The following is a 25,116-nucleotide window of genomic DNA, read 5'->3' as shown; positions in this document are numbered from 1 at the left end:
GATTGTGGGAGGTCACTTAAACAAGGCACAGAAAGGCTTTAAGAAGTACCAGAAACAATGAAGAAGTACATTTGTTATTAAAGCTGAATGTTCAAAAAATATTTCTGTATTACCATATGCAAGTAATATGCAAATTTCAGCTTGAAATAACAAGTGGTGAAGCTTTTGCAAATAATGACAAAAGACCAATATTAAAATGGTGGATGGTGGATGTGTTTGGATGCATGTTGTGAATTTACTTGAAACAGTATCATAAAGGTGGTTTCAATTTTGAATTCTTTTTATAAAAAGTATGCATAAAACATATTTTAGAGAAACTTATAATTTCAACATGTGAATGATTCAAGAATATACTATTTCTTACAAATATGGGGGGAGGTCACATGATAAAAATGTACAGAAAGGCTTCCGAAGTATCTGGAACACAGGAAAAGTCTATTTATTCTTAAAGAAAAATGGTCACCCTACATTTCTATATACCCGTATGTAAGAAATATGCAGATATCGTCTTGAAATAACATGAAGTCAAGATTTTGCAAAAGGTGACCATGACCAATATTAAAAATGGATGGTGCATGTGTTTCAATGCTTCTTGAGAATTTATCTGGAAAGATATTATGAAGATACATTCAAGCTTAGACTCGGCACACTTGAATTATGCAGAAAACTATCCATTTTTATTTATTCCGAAAATTCTGGAAAATGCATCCCCTGTTGCTATCATAAGGTCAATAAACTTGTGACATGGTTAAGTCTGGAAATTTTTATATTTTGGTCTGGAAAAGGTCTGAAATCTTTTCCTAACTTTGTGGCAGGAATTATAAGTTGCTCAAAAATCATCTTTGCCAGAAAATCCACTATGGCTACCTCATTGGCCTTCTCACAAATCTTGTTATCACTACTCCTCAGTGGATGGTCCCATGAAAGGAGAATTTCATATGCAACTTTTTGTACAAGTCTCATTGATCCAGGTAGCTTTCTGGACTATTAATCTCACTGGTCCAGATAGTTATATAAAAATATATTTTTTCAACTTTTCAAGAATGGCTGAGCCATTTGTGATAATAGTCATGATTATTCTTAAGACATGCTCTATCAAAATTGTATGTAAGGCATCTCCAGTGTCTGTGGTGTAACTTCCACATGTATCATTTGGAAATCCAATTTTAAACTCCCCTTAATAACTAATAACTTTGATTAACACTTACAGGGAATGTATCACAGTAGATGCTTTGGTGCAGTAGTGTTTGTTATGGCACTAGTATCAGTGGCATAGCTTCTATAGCAGCCATTAGGTAAATATTTTTAACTGTTTCTTCTGATCATACATGGTAGAAATGTTTCATAGGACTTACACTATTAAAAACAAAGAAAGTGTAGTTTAACACGTTATAGTTTCTCTGATAGAGTTCTTTGAACTATTCTTCCATTGCATGCTTGTGTGTATGATCGGGATTTTTAACATAGCTTTATCAATTCTTCAGTCATATCGCTATGCTATCTGCAGTGTAGCAGTTTACAGTTATGCCTAGCACTGGAAAACACTGGAACATCATGCCACAGATATGTAGTATCATGTTTCACCGAGTCACATTATCCTGACACCAGTCCTAACAGGCCTAACACTAACCTCTTAATCCTAAGCGCCAAGCAAGGCACCTGTTAGTACCATTTTTAGAAGTCTTTGGTGTGACTCGGCTGGGGTTTGAACCCACAGCCTCCCACATCCAAGGCAGACACTCCAACTACTTATGCCACCAGAGGGGTTCCATTGCATACACAATCTGTAGAAAATTAATTTTAATATCAGCAATTCATGATCAGCCTCGATTGCCTTGCTTGCCTCTTCTTGAACATTAAGTCCCATTGTTCAATCATAATTTCCACCGGGGACCCGAGTGGTCGAGTGGTCTCCATCACGGATCACTGCCATCTCACCTCTGTCTGCGCCGGTTCGAGTCTCGGATTCGGCCAAAGTGGGTATGTGAGAGCAGTGGTTCTTTCTGGGGTTTTTCCTCCACCATTAATGCTGGCCGCCATGTATAGCCTATATTGTGCTGCAAAATGGCGTTAAACCCTATAACAACAACAACAACAACATTAATTCCCACCACCCACCTCCCTTCTGGTGCATCAGTTGTGGAAACTGAATAAGTAATAAACACTTGCTTTGCCAGCTTGATTATAATTGTTGGATTACAATAATTATATAAGACTGGAGGAACTGTGTGTTCATAATGTTGCACAAATGACTCATCCCACATGTTTGTCTTGTACCAAGTGGGTATGAACAGTCTATTTTAAAGTTATAGACAAACTCTGTTTGGGACGTGGCCATGAGTCAGCACACTTATAAACAGATGATGAAAAACACTTCTTCCCCCATATAAACCTCAATGCCATGTATTGGCTCTTCTTCGATGGTGCAGTTGCACTTTGAGATCAGTGAAACGTAAGAATATCCCCCATAGTCACATGACGATTTGGAACCTTTCACTCCTCAAATTCTGAAGTGTTCGTGTATGGCATCCATCTTCATTATTATAAGAATCCTTGCAGGAATTTTAATGCTCCTAATACAATTTAGTTTTCTGGGGGTGGATGGTAAAAGTAATTTTAATTATATAGCATTTGCCAGCCATTATTATAAAATTCCCGGCTAACAGCTCACTTTAATGATCTGACCTTAGTGTGGGTACAATTCAGATTCATGAGGAGTATCCTTCAGGAACCTATGATGTGGAGATCAAACTGTAATATGTTTAGTATGTTGCATGTAACGGGAGGTTTGAAGTAAGGACTTGGACTGTGGGATATGTGTCCTGGAACAGGTAAGCAATTCAGCAGTGACAGGTAAGTATTACATTATTAAAATCAGTCTTACACAGCATCCACCATTCTCCACCTCAATAAAGAAAACTATGTATTTAAGGAAAAGGCATTCTTAAGTGATCATACATATAATAGAATTTAGTATTAATGATAATGAAATAATGTATAACTAAATTGTAATTATTTTTACTTTGTATGATGTAATATGTTCCACATTCTCAAGCTTCAAGGAAGAATGTACTCTGACTATATGAGTAAATCTCTTTAAAGAAAGTTTTAAAATTATTATAGTATTATTCTAACAAATGCTTTGTTTGTTAATGCCTGCTTATATTGTATTTTTCAGACTCGTCAGGCCTCAAGGTGAAAGGTCAGAGGCAAGCTGTGGCAAAGATGGAATTTGATGAAAATGACACAAAGGTTTGTTTTAGAAAACATTGTAATGTTGCTGTTCCTCTTGGTATACATATGTAATGTTGCTATTCCCCATGGTATACATATGTAATGTTGCTATTCCCCATGGTATACATATGTAATGTTGCTATTTTCCATGGTATACATATGTAATGTTGCTATTTCCCATGGTATACATATGTAATGTTGCTATTCCCCATGGTATACATATGTAATGTTGCTATTTCTCTTGATATACATATGTAATGTTGCTATTCCTCTTGGTATATATATGTAATGTTGTTATTCCCCATGGTATACATATGTATAAATTTGAACTTAAATATTCAACTTTATGGAACAAAATATAGACATTTAGAATTAGTAACATTGTCTTCTTTGACTCTGCAGTGTTTCCCTGTTGTTGAATGTAAGATGTTTATGTTGTGGGAGTCAAAGTTATTGTAGTATTAGCTACTTGCTGGCACTATGGACATTAATTTACTGATCTTTCTTATTAATGTGATATGGATTGTGTATGAATAACTTGGATGTGCAAGTTATTAAAGTGTTGATATTTTTCCAAGGGGTAGTAATAGTTGTTTTTGATTAGTGGAAGGGGAGTGACTATGAATAACATGGATGTACATACTGGTAGAATGTTGATACACTTACAAGGAAAAGGACAGCATAGTGGGTAAGAATAAGTTAGAGTTCTGTTATTAGAATGTTGTTGAGAGAAAAATGTTTATATTGTGAGAATCAAGGTATCATTAGCTACTTGCTGGCATTATGGTATTATGGACATTGCATAATTTATCATTCTTATTAATAATGGACTCAATGTGATATTATATGGACTCCTTGTGATAATGGACTCCTTGTGATATTATATGGAATGATTTTGGATTTGCTTCCTAATATAATCTTGAATATAGTTTCTCCTTTGAATGCAATCCCCAATCACATTACATTATGAATATTAGCCAGCTATGTCATGGATCCAACCCTACTAAAAGATGAAAACATTTTGTCTTGTCTATTTTGAAAGAGACAAAGAGCAGTAACTCTTGCCCATTACCTCCACTTGATGCCACCAGGTGTCATCAGCTTTTAGCTTTGTTGCTCTGCAGAGCACACATAGTGCAACAGCCTCTAACAATCCACTGTTTTGTTTTACATTTCTAGAGATCTGGTGTTTGTTTAGGAATTATTATGTGGAGGGGTTGTGGATATGAATAAATTGGATGTGCATGTTATTATAATGTTGATACACTTCCAAGGAGAAGAACTAGCTGTTGTTGTTTTGAGTTTAGGTTCATTGTTAGGGCAGAACTACTATCCTACTGGAAGCTTCTGGCAAGCTGTTTCACATGACTATACATGCTGTGCCTGAGACTCCAAACCCAAACCAGCAGAGTTAAGATGTCAGTGATATGTAAAGGCGAGTGCTTTACAGCACTTGGCCACCCTTGGCCCCTGAAGAAATAGTTGATGGTGGGTAGTGGATGGGGAGTGATTGTGAACAACTTGGACGTACATGTTATTAAAATGTTGATACACATTTTGTTGGAAAGACTGGTTTATGATGGTTAGCGGAAGGAGAGTGGTTATGAATAACTTGGATGTGCTTGTTATTTGAATGTTGATAGGATTTCTGTTGGAAGAACAGTTGACACTGGGTGGTTGAGGGGGAGTGGGTATGACTAACGTGGATGTGCATGCAACTAGAACATTTAAGACAGTTCATAGCAGTTTGGTTAGGACAGGTGATATTGAGTAGTAGAGGGGTGGCGGTATATTTAACTTTGACGTGCCTGTTATTAGAATGTTGTTATCTAACAAAGTGTTGTTTGAAATAATCAAGATGTTATGTTTAAATGACGATAAAATATTTAGGATTAAGAGTTGCCACTCCTTAGTTCAGTCAATGAAGTCATTCGTAATTCCATTTTTTATTTGGAATGTACTTCAAAAGTAGTGATGTTATACATTCAGCAAATTTTTTTGGCAACTAATCTAATAACAGCATTCACACAGTTGTCATACAAATTGATCTGAGTGTGAATGAAGAGAGGCAGTCAGGCTTTTTTAAGCAGGTCTGAGAATAAAGTATATGTTAGATAAAAATAGGACTCGGTTGAATATTGGTGATCAGTTTGATCGCTGGAATATGTTGAAGGATGAGCTTAGGTTGAAGACAGACACATCTGTTGCAGATTCCTATATTAATTGGTAAGAATCGGTCATAGACATTTAAAAATTAATGTATATTAGTTATGCTTTTTAAGAAAAATACTCATCAGTGTTAGGCTGAGGACAGCATCATATCAGATGCAAAATGAGGATAGCATATCACATAAGAATCAGCTACCGAACTACTGTATAGCATGGTGTGGGCTTCCTATACTTAAAATGGTGACATCATGAAATCTTGTAATCAACTGAGATCAGTTGACTTGTGGATGTCACTGATCAACATCAGATTAAGTTACACACATGAAAAATGGCAGGGGTTCTCAGTTTGGGAGAGAAATTATATGGCTTTTAATGTCATGATCTCCCACATCCGAAGCTGACACTGTAACCATCTAGGCCACCGGAGCGGTCAATTTGATAATAAACATGAACCACATATATTAATAAGGTCATCGCATTGGCTAACAGTGTAACCACTCTGAAGACCAGATGTATGATTTGATCAGACTTGAAATATACGCTTATACATAAAAAATTTCAGACATGTGTAATAATGGCCAAACTGTATCCGTCCTAATAAGGTAGTCTTGTAATTAACTGACTGAGATTGTTACTGTTCTGGGAACCATAGTATAGTCTAATCCGATTTTAATGAAACTTACAATATATCAAAATCTGAGAAGAGTTTACTAATGTGATACACACATAATAATGTTGTAATATTGTGTCTCATTCACTTACCTCTGGAATGCTCTTTCTTAAATGACATAATTTTGACTAGACTTTAAATTTGACTTGTGTGATCAAGATTTAAATAGGTTTTGGAAACCAGTGAAATTCAGTTGTATGATAATAGAGTTACTTTGCAGTGAAATGGCTAGCTTTATAACTGTGCTGGAAAACATATGTTTGGTGTGAATTTGTTTTCAGGTTTCTTTAAATACATGCTTATATCTTACTCATATTTGATAATAAGCCGGAAGCAGGCATATTAATGAAGATATTCTGAATAATTTCCTGATTATGCTTACACCAAGGAAACCATATTTATGAACACTTTTGATCTGCTTTGATATATAGGTTTGTATCAACAAGAGCTTGGATGAGTTCACTAATGAATAAGACATCCTTAGTAATGAGGTATTCTTACATCTGATTGGCTGAGCTTATTGCCATTAAGTCAGTTATTATCAGTTTTGAAATATGTGCTTATATCATCAAGAGCTTAATTTAAATAAATAGTGAAAATAATAAGTATTAATGAGTTTATATTTCATCTGATTGTCTCACCTTGTTACCACACTGACAGTCATAATGCAGGATGAACTTTGATAAAATTTATCGATTCTGGATCATGACTAAAATTAATAATGGGTAAGATCTGCACATGTTAATAAAGATAATTTTGCATTTGATTGGCTTGTTACCAGTTAAGACACTATTTAGCTTATTTTAAACCAACTTTAACCCAATCCAGAACCAGATCAGGTGAGATTTATACCATGCAAGACTTTGTATTTTTTTTATATGATTTTGACCAAACTTAGAAAATAGGTTTATGTGACCAAGATCTTGATTGAGTATGATTGTGAGTAATTCTGTATCATGAAGATCTTGTAACTGTTTTATGTTGATCCAAGATATGAACATATTAAAGCAGTATTCATGTAAACTCGTATTATCAAGGTCATGGAGTTTGGTAAAGAAGCCTATATTAGTATTGTTCATGATAGATCCTATAACAAGTGAAGTATGTGCATATTAGTGAGATACATGGCAACTGAATGGCTGGGCTAGTTACCATTCTCTGTCTATGGAAATTCCCGATCCTGCTTACTCAAAGGTGGTAAATGAGTTTTTTGTAGCGAAGGTGTAGATATATTAGTACATTGTGTAAAATCAAACTGATGCAAAGTTTGAGAGAGAGTTTATATTTTGTGTCCTGACAATAGCAGATAAGTCTACATATTGACATCATCAGCTGTCATGTTAAGTAAGTCAGGTTAGCAATTTAAGACCTTCTTGGGTTTTTGTTACAGTTGTTGTATCATTCATTATCAAGATCTTGGAAGTGTTATATGTTGATCCAGGTTATGAACACATTAAAGTGGTAATCATGTAAACACTTTGGCTGAGCTGGTTACCATTTTGGAAACCAAATTCTAGTTTGATTTTACTCCACCTTGGTAAAGAAGCCTATACTATTATTGTGTCCTGACAATAGCTGATAAGTCTGCATATTGACGTGATCAGCTGTCGTGTTATATAAGCCAAGTGAGCAATATAAGACCCTCTTGGGTCTCTTGTTACAGTTGTTGTATCATTCATATTGCAGCTAAAAATGTAATGTCTTACTCATTCTCACTAGTATAGCTAGTCTCATAATTTGTCATGGATCACTATGAAATGGGTTACATGGTCATTAGCTGAGTGTGCATTTTTCAACACATCACCTTGCTCTAGTGATTTTTATTAGAGTGACCTAGTTATTGCTCTTTTCTGTCTGTAGCATGCGAGGGAGTATTTTGAAAGATTACCCTTATTTTACAGTTTTTATCAGTAAATGTGAAAATTGTTATGTATCATGGTCATGATTTAAAATTGCAGAAAGTGTTTAATCTTTTTGGTCCATGACTTAGGAGGACCTAATGCATTTTCTGACTTACAGCTGGATGTAGTATCTGACAGAATAGTCTGAATTCCTGATAAATGCTGGTTATACATGATAGTAGACAGATGCAAATCATTGTGAATATTATGGTCATCATCATCAGATATACATGTTGACAAGGCAGTGTATTAACACTATATTTCAGATGAGTAATAATGTTTTGATTATAGACATATCATCATCTTATTGTATGTGGTAGAATGCTGGAGATGTATATTTATATGATCAAATTGCTCACCACTCCATTTGGTCTTTATATTTTTAGAACCAGATGAATGTGTTGGGTAATTATGGAGACCACACTGTGATGCCCAGTGCTCCTGTTGCTAACAATCCTGATGTAAGAAATCCCATGCAGTATGGTGTGCAAATGGTATGTTTGTTCTTGCTTTTATTTTTGTACCTTGGCCATATTCTATGAGTGTGACCTAGGTGAATATCTTTGTCCACACATATATAAGCACAGACATTTGTATTGTATATCACAAACTTGTGTTTTCTACAAGTCATTCAGGCTGGGAAATTGCTGTAACACACTTTCCTTGTGCCATGCTAATTTATGCTTGCCTGATCATTTTTAATGTTTGTGCCAGTCCTTTCCGTGCTAACAGATTGACTTTTTCATTTGCAAAATGTCATTGCACAAAAGAAGTTATTTATGTATTTTACATGATCATAGTCTGCAGTATTCCTTTCCAAGTAACACTGCAACTTGTGTCTTTTACTAAGGAGATGCAGAAGGAAAAGGAAGAAAATTAGTACTGAGAATGACCCCATCAAGGATTTGACTCTTGCAATGTACAGTGTGACCCTGCTATAGCGTGCTCCGTTATAACACAAATTCGGATATAACACGGTCATGGTGTGGCTCCCGAAATGTCATATGCATGTATTTTTCTTGTACACAAAAAAATTCTTTCTTAAAACTATGAAAAAAACGTAAAAACATTATTATCATTTTGGAGAAGAGATCGTGTATAAATAATTCAAGATGATCCTGGCATGGCTCCTTAAATTTTGTATGTATTTTTCTTGTACATGAAAAAGTAGTTTTTTTCTTCTTAAAAGTACGAGAAATAACGCATAAAAAGTTTATTCTGGGATCACATAGGTCTTTGCTAATGTTGCAAACTTGGATAAAGTTTCCTTAATGGCGGCAAAAAATACCATGTGGTGATTTTTTCTTATTGGTGATGTTGTTGACTGTTTAAACTTTTATATACAACCATTGGTTTGGAGTGCAGAAATTCAGAGGCCCCATGAAAGGAAGCCACAAACTGGATATAAAATGCACTGAAATTTATATATTGTTACATAAACAAATTCTTTGTCCATATTGTCAAACCATCTAAACAGTGCACTGTTATATTATAATCCGCTTATCATGACATCTAGCATGAGTACTGTATGTTGTGAAATATCCGCTTTTTTGTTGTTGACATTTCTGGTAACGGAGATCAACCAGACGAGGTATTATCTCAGCATCTATCTTTCATCGGATTTTCAGCAGCTCGCTAGTAATTAATACATTTCCAAAGACTGACATTTATTTGTGGATGGTAAGTAAAATTCCTCTTCTTTACACTCAGAATTAAATCCTTCAGAACACTCACATTTTCTGTAAAAATTACTGTCATCAAACCAGAACACCTGCGTCCCTATCGTCCGTTGACCCTTTGCTAATTTTCAGATGCATGTGTGGAAGGCAGCATCACAGTGTTACCACAAATGTAAAAAAAAAAATACATCTTACTTATTGATTTGTTCAATAGGCATGGAGGGACAGTAACTAGAATAGTCCAAATGATGGCCAATTCCTTTTTAAAAACGTACCCAGATGAAATAGTTTGCTGAAATTTCAAAGGAAACAGTTTACCTTTGAAGCACCGATTGCTATGAAAAAGTACTCAGCAAATGGAAAAAAAAATCAGTCTCAATCATGCAGTACAATTATTTGATGTTGCGGCTGCATTAAGACATGGGTATTTGTTTGGTTCTCCAAGGCTGTCCTTTAGCGGTGACTTCAATAACGCATGCACCCTTAATCAAAGAAAGCCAACTACAATCTTTCAATAAAAACAAAGAACTTTTCATCAAAGGAAGTCAGTACCAAACTTAAAAAAGTGATGGAATCTGATGGATTTTTGCATTTTCCAATCTGACTGAAACACATTAGCTGTGCGGTGAAAATTTTATTTTTGTAGGGAAAAAGTTGATGCTTACAAACGCTACCAACGGCAGCTTAAAATGCAAACAAACTTTTACCGACTTGAGACGTACTGAAAAGTAAATGTTCTTCGTCATTCGTTACATGATTGTGCTTTATTTTTCCACTGAATTCAGAGCAATATGACCTGTGACAAAATTATTGAACATTTTAAAGCTTTGTGTGTGTGCATATTTCGATGGAATCACTTGTATCGTGGATTCAATGTATATGATCAGGTTCTAGGGTGAGTACACAGTGTGGATACTATTCATGCTATACATTAGACATCTATATATAAACAGTATTCACGTATATGTACCAATTCGTGGTTCTCTAAATAAAGTAAACTATTATATATGTCTTCTCTGTTTTCACTACAGGTGTATTTCTCATTTAATATGCATCAATTTAAGATGTTAACTGTGCTTATGAAGCACGTATTTTACCACCTGCATTTATTACATACACCCCCTCCCTGCAATTTTTTTTGGGTACATGCATAATTTTCTTCAGCTAATTGACCTGGTTGCTTATAACATGGTTCGTTGTGTAATGCCGTCAGGTTCTATGGCTCCCATCTACCATGTAAGGTGTTATAACGGAGTCACACTCTATCTCTGGCTTGAGTTACTTTTGTTGTTTTATAGCACAGCGTTTTATTTAGTTTTCCCAAGTAGTTGGAATAAAGGACCAAACTGTACAAGTCAACTATCGTCTAGTAGACATCTGAATTATACAGTGATGTTGATAATAATAATAATAATAATAATAACAACAACAACAGTAGCAACTTATTTGGAACCATGGGAAAAAATAAGTTTTGTAACGTTTTTTGACGGTTAGGTACTTTATTTCTTGTTCACTTTTTGACACAATAAACCCATAGTGAGATTTATTTGTTACAGGTGCTTTATGCAATAAACTGGATTAAAATAATAACAGAGTCAGACTTTTGTATGCATACTATACACATATTTTCAATGTACAAGATTCAAACAAACAGCAATAAATTGAATATTCAGCAATCACTTAGATTCACGGAAATATGTCACGGTGGTGGTGGAGATGCTAACTTGACATCAGGTCTGACATTTGGTTATTTTTCTTGAATGGTTGATTTTTATCCCTGCTTGCAGTCACTGATGTGCAGGTGAAAATATCGTGAATGTTCTGCATCTGCATGACTTGCCTTCATCTGAGTTAATTATTGCTTACTGAGTATGGAAAGTGGGGGTGGGTACTATTAAGAAGACTATTTATATAATATACAATCTTGGGCAGAACAAGACTTTCTCACTTAGAAATCTTGTAGATAATGTTGACTCTAGTTAATAGGACTGCAGTAGATCAAGGGAGACTACTTGTCCTGTGATCGTTTTAGGCAAAGAAAAGAGCTGTGTCCCTTAGACAGCATCCTAGCCGATGAGTACATGAAGTAGGATGTGGTATTGGGAGGAAGATTATGTTTACGCAACAAATGCAAATAATTTCATCAGATTGAGAGTTTCAGTCCGATAAAGTGTGATATTTGAAGATAACTAGATACATTCAATGATCACACACATATTTATCGAACTGAATAGGTGTGATTTGAGGAGATAATTATTTTCATACAATGATCACACAATCTGTATTAGTAAAAGCATAATATGTGAAGAGAAATTTACTCATTCAATGACCACACACAATTCATAATAGCAAAAGTGTGGTATGTAAAGAGAAATCGGACTCATTCAATGACTACACATAATTAATAAGAAAGGGGCGATATGTGATGAGAAGTCACGATTGATTACCCAATTGAAGTTTTATCACCGCAACATACACTGACATCAAGGCAAACTCTTTTACAGTTATACAGCTGGGATTTGCAAACATTTTTTCTCAAAGAACAGAAACTGTCATATTTATGAACATCTCAAATGCATGAAAATGGATACTGGATGAAACATTAGAAATAAGAAATGGTTATTTTAAAATAATGAGAAATTGAAGTTCTACTTTAAATACTGAAATTACAGCATGAGCTATCTGTATCTTAAAATTATTTAAGTAACGAAATTGTTAATGTGATAAAAATTATTGCAAAAATAAATATTAAATAAATTAAAGAAGTAACTAAAATCTCAAATTAGAGTAGACACCCTCGTCTGTCTATATTGAGTCTTTAACCTGGCTGCTATGTGCTGGTGTACACAAGAAATCGAATTTAGGCTTCGGATGCTCTGTTGCCTCCTTGCTCATGCACTGGCTTTCTGGCTACCGATTTGAACTTTCACGGGCCTTAAATAAATTTGCTGGAAACCTGTTGAAAGCTGGAAGACTGTAGGAAAAGTGTTAGATGTTGCAGAAGTTGAAAAATTGTTGGAAACTCATAACTTGTCTTGAGACTATAAACCTATGCAAAGATTATTATTTCCAATAAAGAGAGCAGGGCCTCCACTAGGCTTCACATTTGTTGCAAAATGCAAAGAAGTTTGAAAGTGGCACTATTTTTTACTGATTGGCAAAATTTGCTGGCAACAAATTTTTATAAATTTTAAATTTTTCATTGATATACTTGACTCAGGCCACTTAATATCTGTTTTCAATGTCTGCGGCAGTCAGTGAATGAATAAAACATTATTTGAACATGATTGCAGCTAATTGTAAGCTGTCAGTTGGTTTTGAGAAGAATTTAAATGTGATTAGTAGGAAATAAGGAATGACTGGGGGATATAATCCATTGTTGAACATGTCAGGTTAAAGGTTCAGTGTCATTTGCACTTGTTAATTTATGTTTATTGCAAACTGTGAGTGTGAGACACTTGTGACTGCATAGTGTTTTAGGGATTATTTACTTAGATAACACGTTTTTATGGCCTGAACCTAACTGAGTAACACAGGATGCCACTTCAAGGATGCCATTTGTTGACTGTAAAGGGTCAGAGTCTCTTATATAATTGAAAAATTATAAATTTACTTGATACAACAACTCTGTATCAGTCGCAAAGTATATGGCTAATCTAGCTCCAAAAAACAATGATATATATCCAGCTGCATCTGAGGCAGCTACCAGGTTACTTGTTGCCCCTATTTCTACTGCAGACTATGAGAGGGGATTCAGTCACCAGAATCTGATCAGAACAAACTTACAAAATTCTGTGGGTATACCTACTCTGAAAAATTTAATGAGAATTTCCATTGATGAGCCCAGTGTTGATTTCAGGAAGGAATTTAAGAAACGGTCCGGGGAAAAAATGAGTTGGATATTGATGAAGTGTTGGCAGCTTTGTTCATAAAGACTCGGCAGTGTTTTGTATTTTCACTTATAAAGAAACATTCTTATTCATTCTTGCTTTTCATATGCTTGAACTTCACGTGAATATAAAGGTATTGTTATATTTATTGATAATTATTCTTGTGCTTTGAAGTGTAATAAAAGCACGTAAAAACTGTTTTATTGTCACATTTATATAGATTAAAAATAGGTCCAATATAATATTATGCTTATCTTTAAGTCCCTGTATCATGGCATAAAATGGCTGAAAAGTGACTCCAAATTTTTACATTTGGCAAATTTCATGGCGCGAAGAAAAATATTTCCGAGGGAGGCCTTGTAAAAGGCATATTTCTTGAAAATATCATCAAGGGAAAATACTTTATTGAGAATTGATCCTAAATCCATTGATGAACTGCAATTTGGTAACTCATAGTGCCCTTCGTACGGGTATACTGTACTAGACCTATCTTGCGCATGCTCATTGAGCTATAAACAGCGATGGCAATAACCTATAAAGGCTACACTCAGTCATGGATAAAACGAAGCCCAGTATTTTCTATGAGACTTAAAATGTGCGCTCCGGGGTCACATTTTCTTTGAGACTTAAAATGTGTGCTCCGGGGTCACATTTTCTTTGAGACTTAAAATGTGTGCTCCGGGGTCACATGGGTTAGTGCATGTTATGTAAAAATAAATGACTATGTCCAGTTGAGAATAATTTGTCTTTCATATAAGCCTATAGAAGATAGTTGGAGAAATTCAAATTTGAATACAGGCAAATAATGTATGTTTTCTTTAAAGCATGTAATACACTTACAAAGAAAACATAGATTTAGCATCATCATGTATTTTACTACAAACATACATAAACATGCAAAAATTCACATAATCACAACAACACTGACCTTAAATAAAAATATACACCAAGTGTTTGTCCTTAATATCCATTGGAAAGAAAACTATAGGAATAATTAGATGCAGTCTTTACTGACTGTTCTCATTAGTTCAGTAGCCGGGATTTATGGTGATACAAACGTTATTTGAGTGCATCTTGGCACTCATTAGAGGATGGTTAGTACTGTCAAACTCCTTACTGGCAATTTTATTTGGGGGAGTGGGGAGGAGAGGAGTGTATTTTAAAATAGTGAGGGTCACACGGATAATACAGCAGTAACAAGTACCTTTTTCCAATACAGGTGTTAACACAATCAACACAAATTAACTGTGTAAACATGAGTATGTGCCTTATGTCTTTCAATCGGTCCATTTCATGGCTGAAAAACATTCTCAATTAAGGCTGTGGTGTGTAATAACTTTTATTATTCAACACAGTTTCCTTTAGCGAGTATTGTTGGTCCATTTTGTGATTGGGTTGGTCCATTTTGTGAAATTTACCTATGTAAATTATCCAAATTGACTCTTGTACAGCAGTCTTCAAAGGACTTGAGACATTACCATAGCTATGATCATCCTGTTACTTAATATGTGAAATGTTGGTTGTCTATATCTGACTACCTAATCTTCTAATTGTCTCGTTGACAATTACCTGTATGAATTCCCAAGGTGAGTTTGACATGAGCTTTTAGCGGGAGATGGAGATATTACACTTTGTGCATACTAAAACTTGCAATATAGCATTGTTCTGAATATGTCCATGTTGTGAAGTGGGATTAAGCAAATTTGATCTAACATGACATATGTTGTATCAGGTATGTCTTCATCATGCTGTGACAGTTCTGGAAGCAAACTTGTTGAAACTTTAATGGAGTTTTCTATTTGAAATAAGGAATTCCAGGGCCATTCATTTGTGTCATAGGTCAGGTGACAGTTTTTACATGAGCAGAAGCTTTGTAAACAAATTCATCCGTCTAGTTATAAGATAATTCTGTGGAATCATTTGCATGTTTAGATATAATTTGAGAGGAATCATTTATTTAAATTGTTTATTGGAATTAGAGAGTGTTGTTGACCTTTTGGACTAAATTACTACTTTGGAATTATTGAGAACTCATTCAAAGACATTCAGGATTAGGTCATTGTGGTACACCAAGACTTCAGGATTACATCATTGTGCCACACCAAGACTTCAGGATTACATTATTATGGCACACAAAGAGATTCGGACTATTGCAATTCATTTGGAGCATTCAATACTGTTCTTCTTGTGACCAGACATTTAGGATTATATAGGATTGAAATCACAGAACTGTTAAGTGTTGTTTATACTTATCTTGCAGTTTTTATTGGTAACTGTAAAAAAAGGGATAAATCATGGTCATTGTCTGAAAAACATTTTTTCATGATTTCTCAATTTACTGAATTTTCTCTTTTACAGCTGGATTTTGCAGAATTTAGTGAATTCATTTATAGATGTGAAAGCTAATGCATATTATTGTTCATCTTAGAGTTTTTGTAATGGGATCATTGTGAAGTGACCTAATTTTATATGAACAAAGTATATGTACTTCCATTCCAACATTTTGACACAAGGAGATTTGATTCAAGGGATTATCGTTTCAGATTTGAATTGTCTGTACTGCTGATGACTTGGAATTGGCATCCCAGATGTATATTGTCTTTGCAGCTAGTTACTTGGTATTGTCATCCCAGATGTGAATTGTCTTTTTAGCTAATGACTAGGTATTGTCATCCCAGATGTGAATTATCTTTACTGCTGAAGACTAGGTATTGACATCCCAGATGTGAATTGTCTTTGGAGCTGATGACTGGGAATTGTCATCCCAGATGTGAATTGTCTTTGTAGCTGATTATTGGGTATGGACATCCCAGATATGAATTGTCTTTGTAGCTGATGACTGGGAATTGTCATCCCAGATGTGAATTGTCTTTGTAGCTGATGACTAGGTAATGTCATCCCAGATGTGAATTGTCTTTACTGCTGATGACCTGGTATTGTCATCACAGATGTGAATTGTCTTTACTGCTGATTACTAGGTACTTTCGTCCCAGATATGAATTGTCTTTGTAGCTGATGACTAGGTATTGACATCCCAGATGTGAATTGTTTTTACTGCTGATAACTAGGTATTGACATCCCAGATGTGAATTGTCTTTACTGCTGATGACTAGGTATTGACATCCCGGATGTGACTTGCCTTTGTAGCTGATGACTAGGTATTGACATCCCAGATGTGAATTGTCTTTACTGCTAATGACTTGGTATCGTCATCACAGATGTGAATTATCTTTACAGCTGATGACTAATTATTGATATCCCAGATATCAATTGTCTTTGTAGCTGATGACTGGGTATTGTCATCCCAGATGTGACTTGCCTTTGTAGCTGATGACTAGGTATTGACATCCCAGATGTGAATTGTCTTTGTAGCTGATGACTTGGTATTGTCATCCCAGATGTGAATTGTCTTTGCAGCTGATGACTAGGTATTGTCATCCCAGATGTGATTGTCTTTACTGCTGATGACCTGATATTGTCATCCCAGATGTGAATTGTCTCTACTGCTGATTACTAGGTATTGTCATCCCAGATATGAATTGTCTTTGTAGCTGATGACTAGGTATTAACATCACAGATGTGAATTATCTTTACTGCTGATGACTAGATACTGATATCCCGTATGTGAAATGTCTTTACTGCTGATGACTAGGTATTGACATCCCAGATGTGAATTGTCTTTGTAGCTGATGACTGGGTATTGTCATCCCAGATGTGAATTGTCTTTACTGCTGATGACTAGGTATTGTCATCCCAGATGTGAATTGTCTTTACTGCTGGGGCCCCGAGTGGCCGAGTGGTCTAAAGCGCTTACCATTTCGGATCACTGCCATCTCACCTCTGTCTGCGTGGGTTCAAGTCCAAGGCTCGGCTAGCGTGGGTACGTGGGAAAGCCTGCCAGTAGCTTCTCGTGGGTCAGTGGTTTTTCCCTGGGTTTTCCAGGGTTCTTCCTCCACCAGTTATACTGGCCGCCATGTATAGCCTATCTTGTGCTGAAAAATGGCGTTAAACCCTAGAACAACAAGAAAAATCTTTACTGCTGATGACTTGGTATTGTCATCCCAGATGTGAATTGTCTTTGTAGCTGATGACTAGGTATTATCATCCCAGATGTGAATTGTCTTTGTAGCTGATGACTAGGTATTATCATCCCAGATGTGAATTGTCTTTACTGCTGATGACTTGGTATTGTCATCCCAGATGTGACTTGCCTTTGTAACTGATGGCTTGGTATTCTCATCCCAGATGTAAATTGTCTTTGTTTACTGTGAGATGTAAACATCATGATCCCTGTTATGATTTGACTTTACAACTGATGACTAGGTATTGTCATCACAGATGTGAATTGTCTTTACTGCAGATGACTAGGTATTGACATCCCAGATGTGAATTGTCTTTGTAGCTGATGACTGATTATTGTCATCCCAGATGTGAATTGTCTTTACTGTTGATGACTAGGTATTGTCATCCCAGATGTGAATTGTCTTTACAGCTGATGACTAGGTATTGACATCCCAGATATGAATTGTCTTTGTAGCTGATGACTGGGTATTGTCATCCCAGATGTGAATTGTCTTTACTGCTGTTGACTAGGTATTGACATCGCAGATGTGAATTGTCTTTACTGCTGATGACTTGGTATTGTCGTCTCAGATGTGACTTGCCTTTGTAGCTGATGACTTGGTATTGTCATCCCAGATGTGAATTGTCTTTACTGCTGATGACTAGGTATTGTCATCACAGATGTGAATTGTCTTTACTGCTGATGACTAGGTATTGTCATTCCAGATGTGAATTGTCTTTTATGCTGATGAATAGGCATTGACATCCCAGATGTGAATTGTCTTTGTGGTTGATGTCTTGGTATTGTCATCCCAGATTTGAATTGTCTTTGTAGCTGATCAGTAGGTATTTACATCCCACATGTGAATTATCTTTACTGCTGATGACTAGGTATTGACATCCCAGATGTGAATTGTCTTTTCAGCTGATGACTAAGTATTGTCATCCCAGATGTCAATTGTCTTTACTGCTGATGACTAAGTATTGACATTCCAGATGTGAATTGTCTTTGTAGCTGATGACTTGGTATTGTCATCCCAGATGTCAATTGTCTTTACTGCTGATGACTAAGTATTGACATCCCAGATGTTAAATGTCTTTGGAGCTGATGAGTAGGTATTTACATCCCAGATGTGAATTGTCTTTACTGCTGATGACAAGGTATTGACATCCCGGATGTGAATTGTCTTTGTAGCTGATGGCTGGGTATTGTCATCCCAGATGTGAATTGTCTTTACTGCTGATGACTAGGTAACAGCCGAGCTAGGTCCTGATAATACTACATTGGAGTATGGCACCAGGGATGAGTATGCTTCTTATCAGCTGACTAAGGAGGGGGAGAATGGAGTAAACTTGAACACTTGATTTATTTTCAACCATAACACTAGATGTTTCATTTATTAAGAAACATTGAATAAAGTCAGTTCATAGCTATGACAGTCTTGTTTTTTTTTGAACTAAGCCAAAATACTATCATTGTTTGGAGGTACAGTATGGTATATGATAATTTCATGCAAAGTCAGGGTACACATTAGCACTATACTATTAGTTCATTATATTATTTTTTCTAATGAGTGAAAATTATATTAGAGCTACCATCTGTGGATTTAGTTGCAACTAAGTTTACTACAGAAGAGAGAAAGTATGACTTGATTGTAATTGTGAAATGTAAAACTCTGCAAGGAAAACACTTGCTTGACTTTACATTTCAACTATAGCATAATACTTATTTGAAGTGAACTGATATTGATGGAAGTAAATTGGCTGTCAAGTCAGTGAGGAAAACACTCACAATGACTTAGACAACTAATACATTATAAAATAGAAACATAACTTACATTTTTTAGATTGCTAGAATAATCAAGTATTGTTGAACTGAATTTAGAATGTCAAGTCAGTGAGGAAAGCACAGTGACTTAGACAACTTGTAAATTATAAAATAGACACATAAATTATGTTTTATAGATTGCTAGAATAATAAAGTATTGTTGAATTGAATTTAGAATGTCATGTTGGCGAGGAAAACACTCACAATGACTTAAACATTTTATTTCCAAAGAACTTTGTTGGACTTATAATTTAAGGAAAGGAACTATATATTTGTAATGTAGAGAAACTTATCTGTATGTCTTTAGCTTCATAAAACTAATTAAATAAAGAAAATAAATAAAGAAATCAATAAAAGTATTAGCGTGTGAGGACAACACTCACTTGACCATATAACTGAATTTCAAATAACGAATGATAAAACAATATCTAGTTTGCTTGTAAAATAAATTAGAAATGACTAGAATGTGTATAATTTGGAATGTGTATATTTAGTTAATTTTCACAATGATTAGTTATAGAAATTACCAGCTGGATATTTTACACATTGCTACATTGCGATTGAATTGCCCTTAGTAAAAAGAGAAAAAGAAAAAATCAGTTTTGTATTTCGCGGCACATACCGTCTTAGTCTGTCGCTCATAGCAATGGTTCGGAAACCGTGTTATGCACTCTTACAATATCATCGAGGTAGACCGCATGACAGTGTAGTCAATATGTATATGTACCAAAGAAATGAAGAAGAGGAAAAACAAACTTAAATGCGATGACGTATACAAATGAAACATCAGGGACTATAAACACATTGAGTATGTACTGTACAGTCGTAAGTGGTTAACTAGAAATAGTCATTAACCGAATTATCAAGGATGCCAGCCGCCGGCATGATACTCCCTATTTTCGCTATCACAAAAACATGTAGACTATACCAGCTAAGTATTAATCGACAAGTAAACAAACCAAAGGATCCTAGAAAATAGTAATGTCAACTCATTTGAGTAATTCACTGCTAATGCACTGATTTATAATTTTAAAAAAAAATCTAGACCAAATTGGGCGGCTTGTATGAATAGTATTTACCGTATACACGCATGCATACCTCACTCCGTAAATGCAGGTTATTACAGTATTGTCATCCCAGATGTGAATTGTCTTTACTGCTGATAATTAAGTATTGACATCCCAGATGTGAATTGTGTTTGTAGCTGATGACTGATTATTGTCATCCCAAATGTGAATTGTCTTTGTGGTTGATGTCGAGGTATTGTCATCCCAGATGTGAATTGTCTTTGTAGCTGCTGACCTGGTATTGTCATCCCAGATGTGAATTGTCTTTGCAGCTGATGACTTGGTATTGTCATCCCAGGTGTGAATTGTCTTTACTGCTGATGACTTGGTATTGTCATCCCAGGTGTGAATTGTCTTTACTGCTGATGACTTGGTATTGTCATCCCAGGTGTGAATTGTCTTTACTGCTGATGACTAGGTATTGACATCCCAGATGTGAATTGTCTTTACAGTTGGTAACTAGGTATTGACATCCCAGATGTGAATTGTCTTTACAGTTGATAACTAGGTATTGTCATTCCTGATGCAACAACTAATTTTCATGTACCAATCCATTATATTAGCCCGTTAGGAAGACATTATTTTAGCAAATAATTTCAATTAATAGTTTACATTTGGTTAGTTGATGGCTGCAAAGTAATGTTGAAAAGTGACAGGAAATCTCTAACTAACATCATACCAGTACATGTAATACACCATCAATAAATTAAATCACACAAACGATATAAAGGATGGATATAAGAAGGAAAAGACATAAAAGTCCTAATAAGAATATAATTGGTTTCCTCTCATAGCAGTAATGCATATGCCTAGGAGAGACAGAAAGTTGAAGAAAATTAATACTGGTAATAACTGCATTAAGAATTTGACTCCAGAAACTAATTGTCTGGTTATTTTTTGTTTGTTCTTCTACATCACAACAAGATAAGGAGATTAATTGGTGCCAAGACAATTGGATTAAAGGGTCCTGCTCAAGGACACCTTGACTGATCTAATCTACAATGCCACCACAACTCCTGTCAGCTTTTATGGCTGGATTACATAAGATAGCATTTTCCAAACATTGTTGATCATCTATTCTTCTTGCATGGTTCCAATAATAAGTAATAGCAATAACCATAACAACAAAATAATTATAAGGACAATTTAAAAAAGATAAGATACAACTTTCACAACAGCTAAACCACCATTCAAGTGCCTTTTTGGAGAATAATGTTTTATATTCTGAGGTGTATTTGTGGGTGGATACCAAGTTTCTTTCTTAAAGATACGTATTATCCTACCTTGATTATGTTCATATTTTTAATGCTTATATATCATCATCACTGGCGACTCAGTCTCGAAAGACCATGCGAATAGCGCCCTTGCTTATATGTATATATGGATTGTCATATTAACAGGTGGTTTTTATTAGAAGACTTCTTATGATGTCTAGTTGTTCCTAAATGAAAGTGGCACCCATCTGGTGTTCAATATGGCTGCCAGAAGCTGTCTTCAGAATATTGTTATTGCAATTATTATTAAACAGAAAGTCACAATGATGTGAGGTTTTCCCTATAAAACTTGTTATGCAGTGACGTGGGACCTAAACAAAAACGATACTGATCTGATGTCCAGTATGGATGTTACACATTGGCTGTGTTGAGAATCATATTATCACTGCTCCTCTTGAATTCATGGCTGTATCATGAGATTTTCGCTGAAATACTTGTGATGTCTGGTTGGTTATGAATGAAAATAGTGATGACATGTCATTTAATACTGATCTTGAAAATATTGGTATTACCATTCCTTCCAAAATTAAAGTCATATTGACATGGGGTTTTCACCAAAAGACTTACTGTGATATCTAGTTGGTCTGAAATGAAAAAAAGTGCTGATCTGATTCCAATACAGTCAGCACAACTGCCGTCCTAAAAATCCTTTTGAACTGAAAGTCAATTTGACGTAAAATTTTCAAAACTTCTTGTGAGGTTTAGTTAGTCCTGAACATATCGGGTGATAATCGGATATTTAATATGGCTGTTACAGGGAGTCATAGGTCATATCATCAGAGAGGTGTCATTAAAATACTTCTCATTATGTTTTGTTCATCCTGAATTAAAAAGATGTGATCTGACATTTGGTATGTGGCAGCTTTAAGTAATAAACATGTTGCTCATGCATGAACACATTACCCATCATACATCCAGTATGGCTGGCATCACAACTCTCGTGAAAATCTTGTTGCTATTCTGTATATTGATGGATCTCATTCTTTCCACGATATATGTAAGATTTATTGCTCCGCGTGACTTCCAGATGGATCTAGTAAATGATATTTGTATGTGTGATAACTATGCATGACAGTTTTCAGAAGACTGCTGTTAAACTTTGTGCATATTATATTCATCACAAGAAGTTATGCATAAATGTCAACCTGTCATGGTACTATCACTATGTTCAGAAGAATTATGCACTGTTTTGACTATTGACTTGTATTCATAGCGTATTGGTGGAATCTAGATTGAGGTGAGTATTGTTTTGAGAATAAAGTGCTCATCATTTCTCAACTTATTTTTTATTTTTAGAAACAGATGGGTACATTTGGTTATTATAGAGTTGACAATGTCAAGCGCTATGTTTCTGGTGACAGCAATTCTGGTGTAAGAAACCCATTCCAGTATGATTCACAATCCCAAATGGTAATTGTCTTTTCACTTGTATTTTTTATCTGGTGTTATTCTATATTGGTCATAGTTCATGGATGGATCCTGCATTGATGCCCATGTTCATAGATGCATAAACATGAACACCTACTACCTCTGTTGAAACCAAATTTGATACGTGACTGTGTATACAAATATATATACAAATCTAGCCACCCAACTGAAGTTGATGCTACCATCCAAGGTGTAGAGAGGTACATTTCGGATGTGAAATCATGGATGACATGTAACAAGCTGCAGATGAATGATGTTAAAACTGAGGCCATTCTGATCACAACACAAAGACTTTCTCATTCACATCCTTTACCTCAAACAATAAATATCAGCAACACCAACATTAAATTCACACAATCAGTATGAAATCCAGATGTTACTCTGGACAGTACTCTCACATTGCACCAACATGTCTTGAACGTATGCAAGGCTGCATATCTTGAGCTGAGACGCATCAGCTCCATTCGCAAATATCTTTCAGTTGATGCCACTAAAACCCTTCTGTGTTCATTAGTACTTACAAGACTGGACTATTGTAACTCAGTTCTGTCTGGTTCATCTCAATATCTGCTCCAGAAACTTCAAAAAGTTCAAAACACAGCTGCTTGGATCATACTTAGAATACCACGATCAGAGCATGCCTCCCCGCTGCTCTGTACCCTACACTGGCTATCCATTCAATCCAGAATCAAACACAAAATTTGTTCTCTGTGCTACATTTCACTGTCAGACTCTAGTCCAACATACCTATCCGACCTCACCCATGTGTAGACACCAGCAAGATACTTACGCTCCTTTTCTGACAATCGTATATTCATTATTCCCACTATGAAAACAAAGTCATATGGACAGCGTTCTTTTGCATACCAGGGCCCAGCAAGGTGGAATGAATTGCCTACTGAACTTAGACACAAAGACAAAGTGATCCCATTCAAGAGTGCTCTCAAAACTCACTTATTTCGACTGCAAGAACAAACTTAAAGACCTAATAATGTTTCCTACCTTAAATATTCTCAGCATGTTTTTTTCATGTTCCCTAATTTCATGGTGTTTGTTTTTGTAATCATATCATTATATATGTTCTTTTATCTTATATGTGTTGTCTAATGTTGTAAAGCACTTAGAGCTTCTAAAGATTAGGCGCTATACAAAGTCCTCATTATTATTATTATTATTATCATACAACGTTGGCAATATAGATGTGCATAAGTTTCTTTTTGTTTTTGTGACTAATAATGGACCCCTCACACAAGTCCCTGTCTGTGGCAGGAAAGCAGCCTCATGAAAGATATGGTCTTCCCAGAGAGGGGTTTATTTAATCATTGCCATATAAAGTGTGAATAGTTTAGCTTTAAAAAAATTAAATAGTGTTATTTAGGAATGACAAACATCATTAGCCACCCCACCCCAAAAAAATATGTGCGTTTTCAGTTGGCCGTCACTGCTTCTCGATGCTGACCCTATAACTTTTTTCCCCCTATAGTAAAACAAAGTCACAAAAAACATCACATTATATATATATATATATATATATATATTACAGGGATCGTCCTGGGCTTCGCCAATGTCGCAATTTGCGATTTTTTTTCCTTATTGGCGACAAAAATATCCCGTCTGGCGATTTTTTTGGCGACAGACTTTTTGGTTATTTAATTTGTACATACAATCATAGATTTGGACTGGATAAATTAAAAGGGAGAACGAAAGGAAGCCACAAACTTGACTAAGCAATGCATTGGAATCAATCTGTTACACAAACAATCCTTTGTTCGTATTGACAACCCCATCTTTACAATGCATTGTTACATCATAATCTGCTTATGCTGACATCTGGGCTGAGTACTGTATGCTGCGATACAGTCAATCATGCTACCGCACTATACCTACAACTGACCGACTTCTGAAGACGTGAAT

At 35.4% G+C, this 25,116-nt stretch overlaps 1 protein-coding gene across 3 annotated transcripts in view; it reads left to right on the top strand.

Moving 5' to 3' along the window:
• Positions 1-25,116, top strand: part of LOC149786964 (uncharacterized) — a 161,413-nt gene that overhangs the window by 80,173 nt on the left and 56,124 nt on the right. For all 3 annotated transcript variants that reach the window (XM_089977517.1, XM_089977516.1, XM_089977518.1), the window contains exons 7-8: positions 3,179-3,252; positions 8,361-8,468. In XM_089977517.1, coding sequence (XP_089833643.1) covers positions 3,179-3,252; positions 8,361-8,468 — 182 coding nt within the window. The remainder of the gene's footprint in view (positions 1-3,178; positions 3,253-8,360; positions 8,469-25,116) is intronic.

The sequence above is a fragment of the Sinohyriopsis cumingii genome, chromosome 12 (assembly GCF_028554795.1).
Source record: "Sinohyriopsis cumingii isolate HCF-2022 chromosome 12, ASM2855479v2, whole genome shotgun sequence".
NCBI classification, from domain to species: domain Eukaryota; kingdom Metazoa; phylum Mollusca; class Bivalvia; order Unionida; family Unionidae; genus Sinohyriopsis; species Sinohyriopsis cumingii.
Note: the sequence above shows the minus strand (reverse complement) of the source record. Positions and strands in the feature narration are given on the sequence as shown.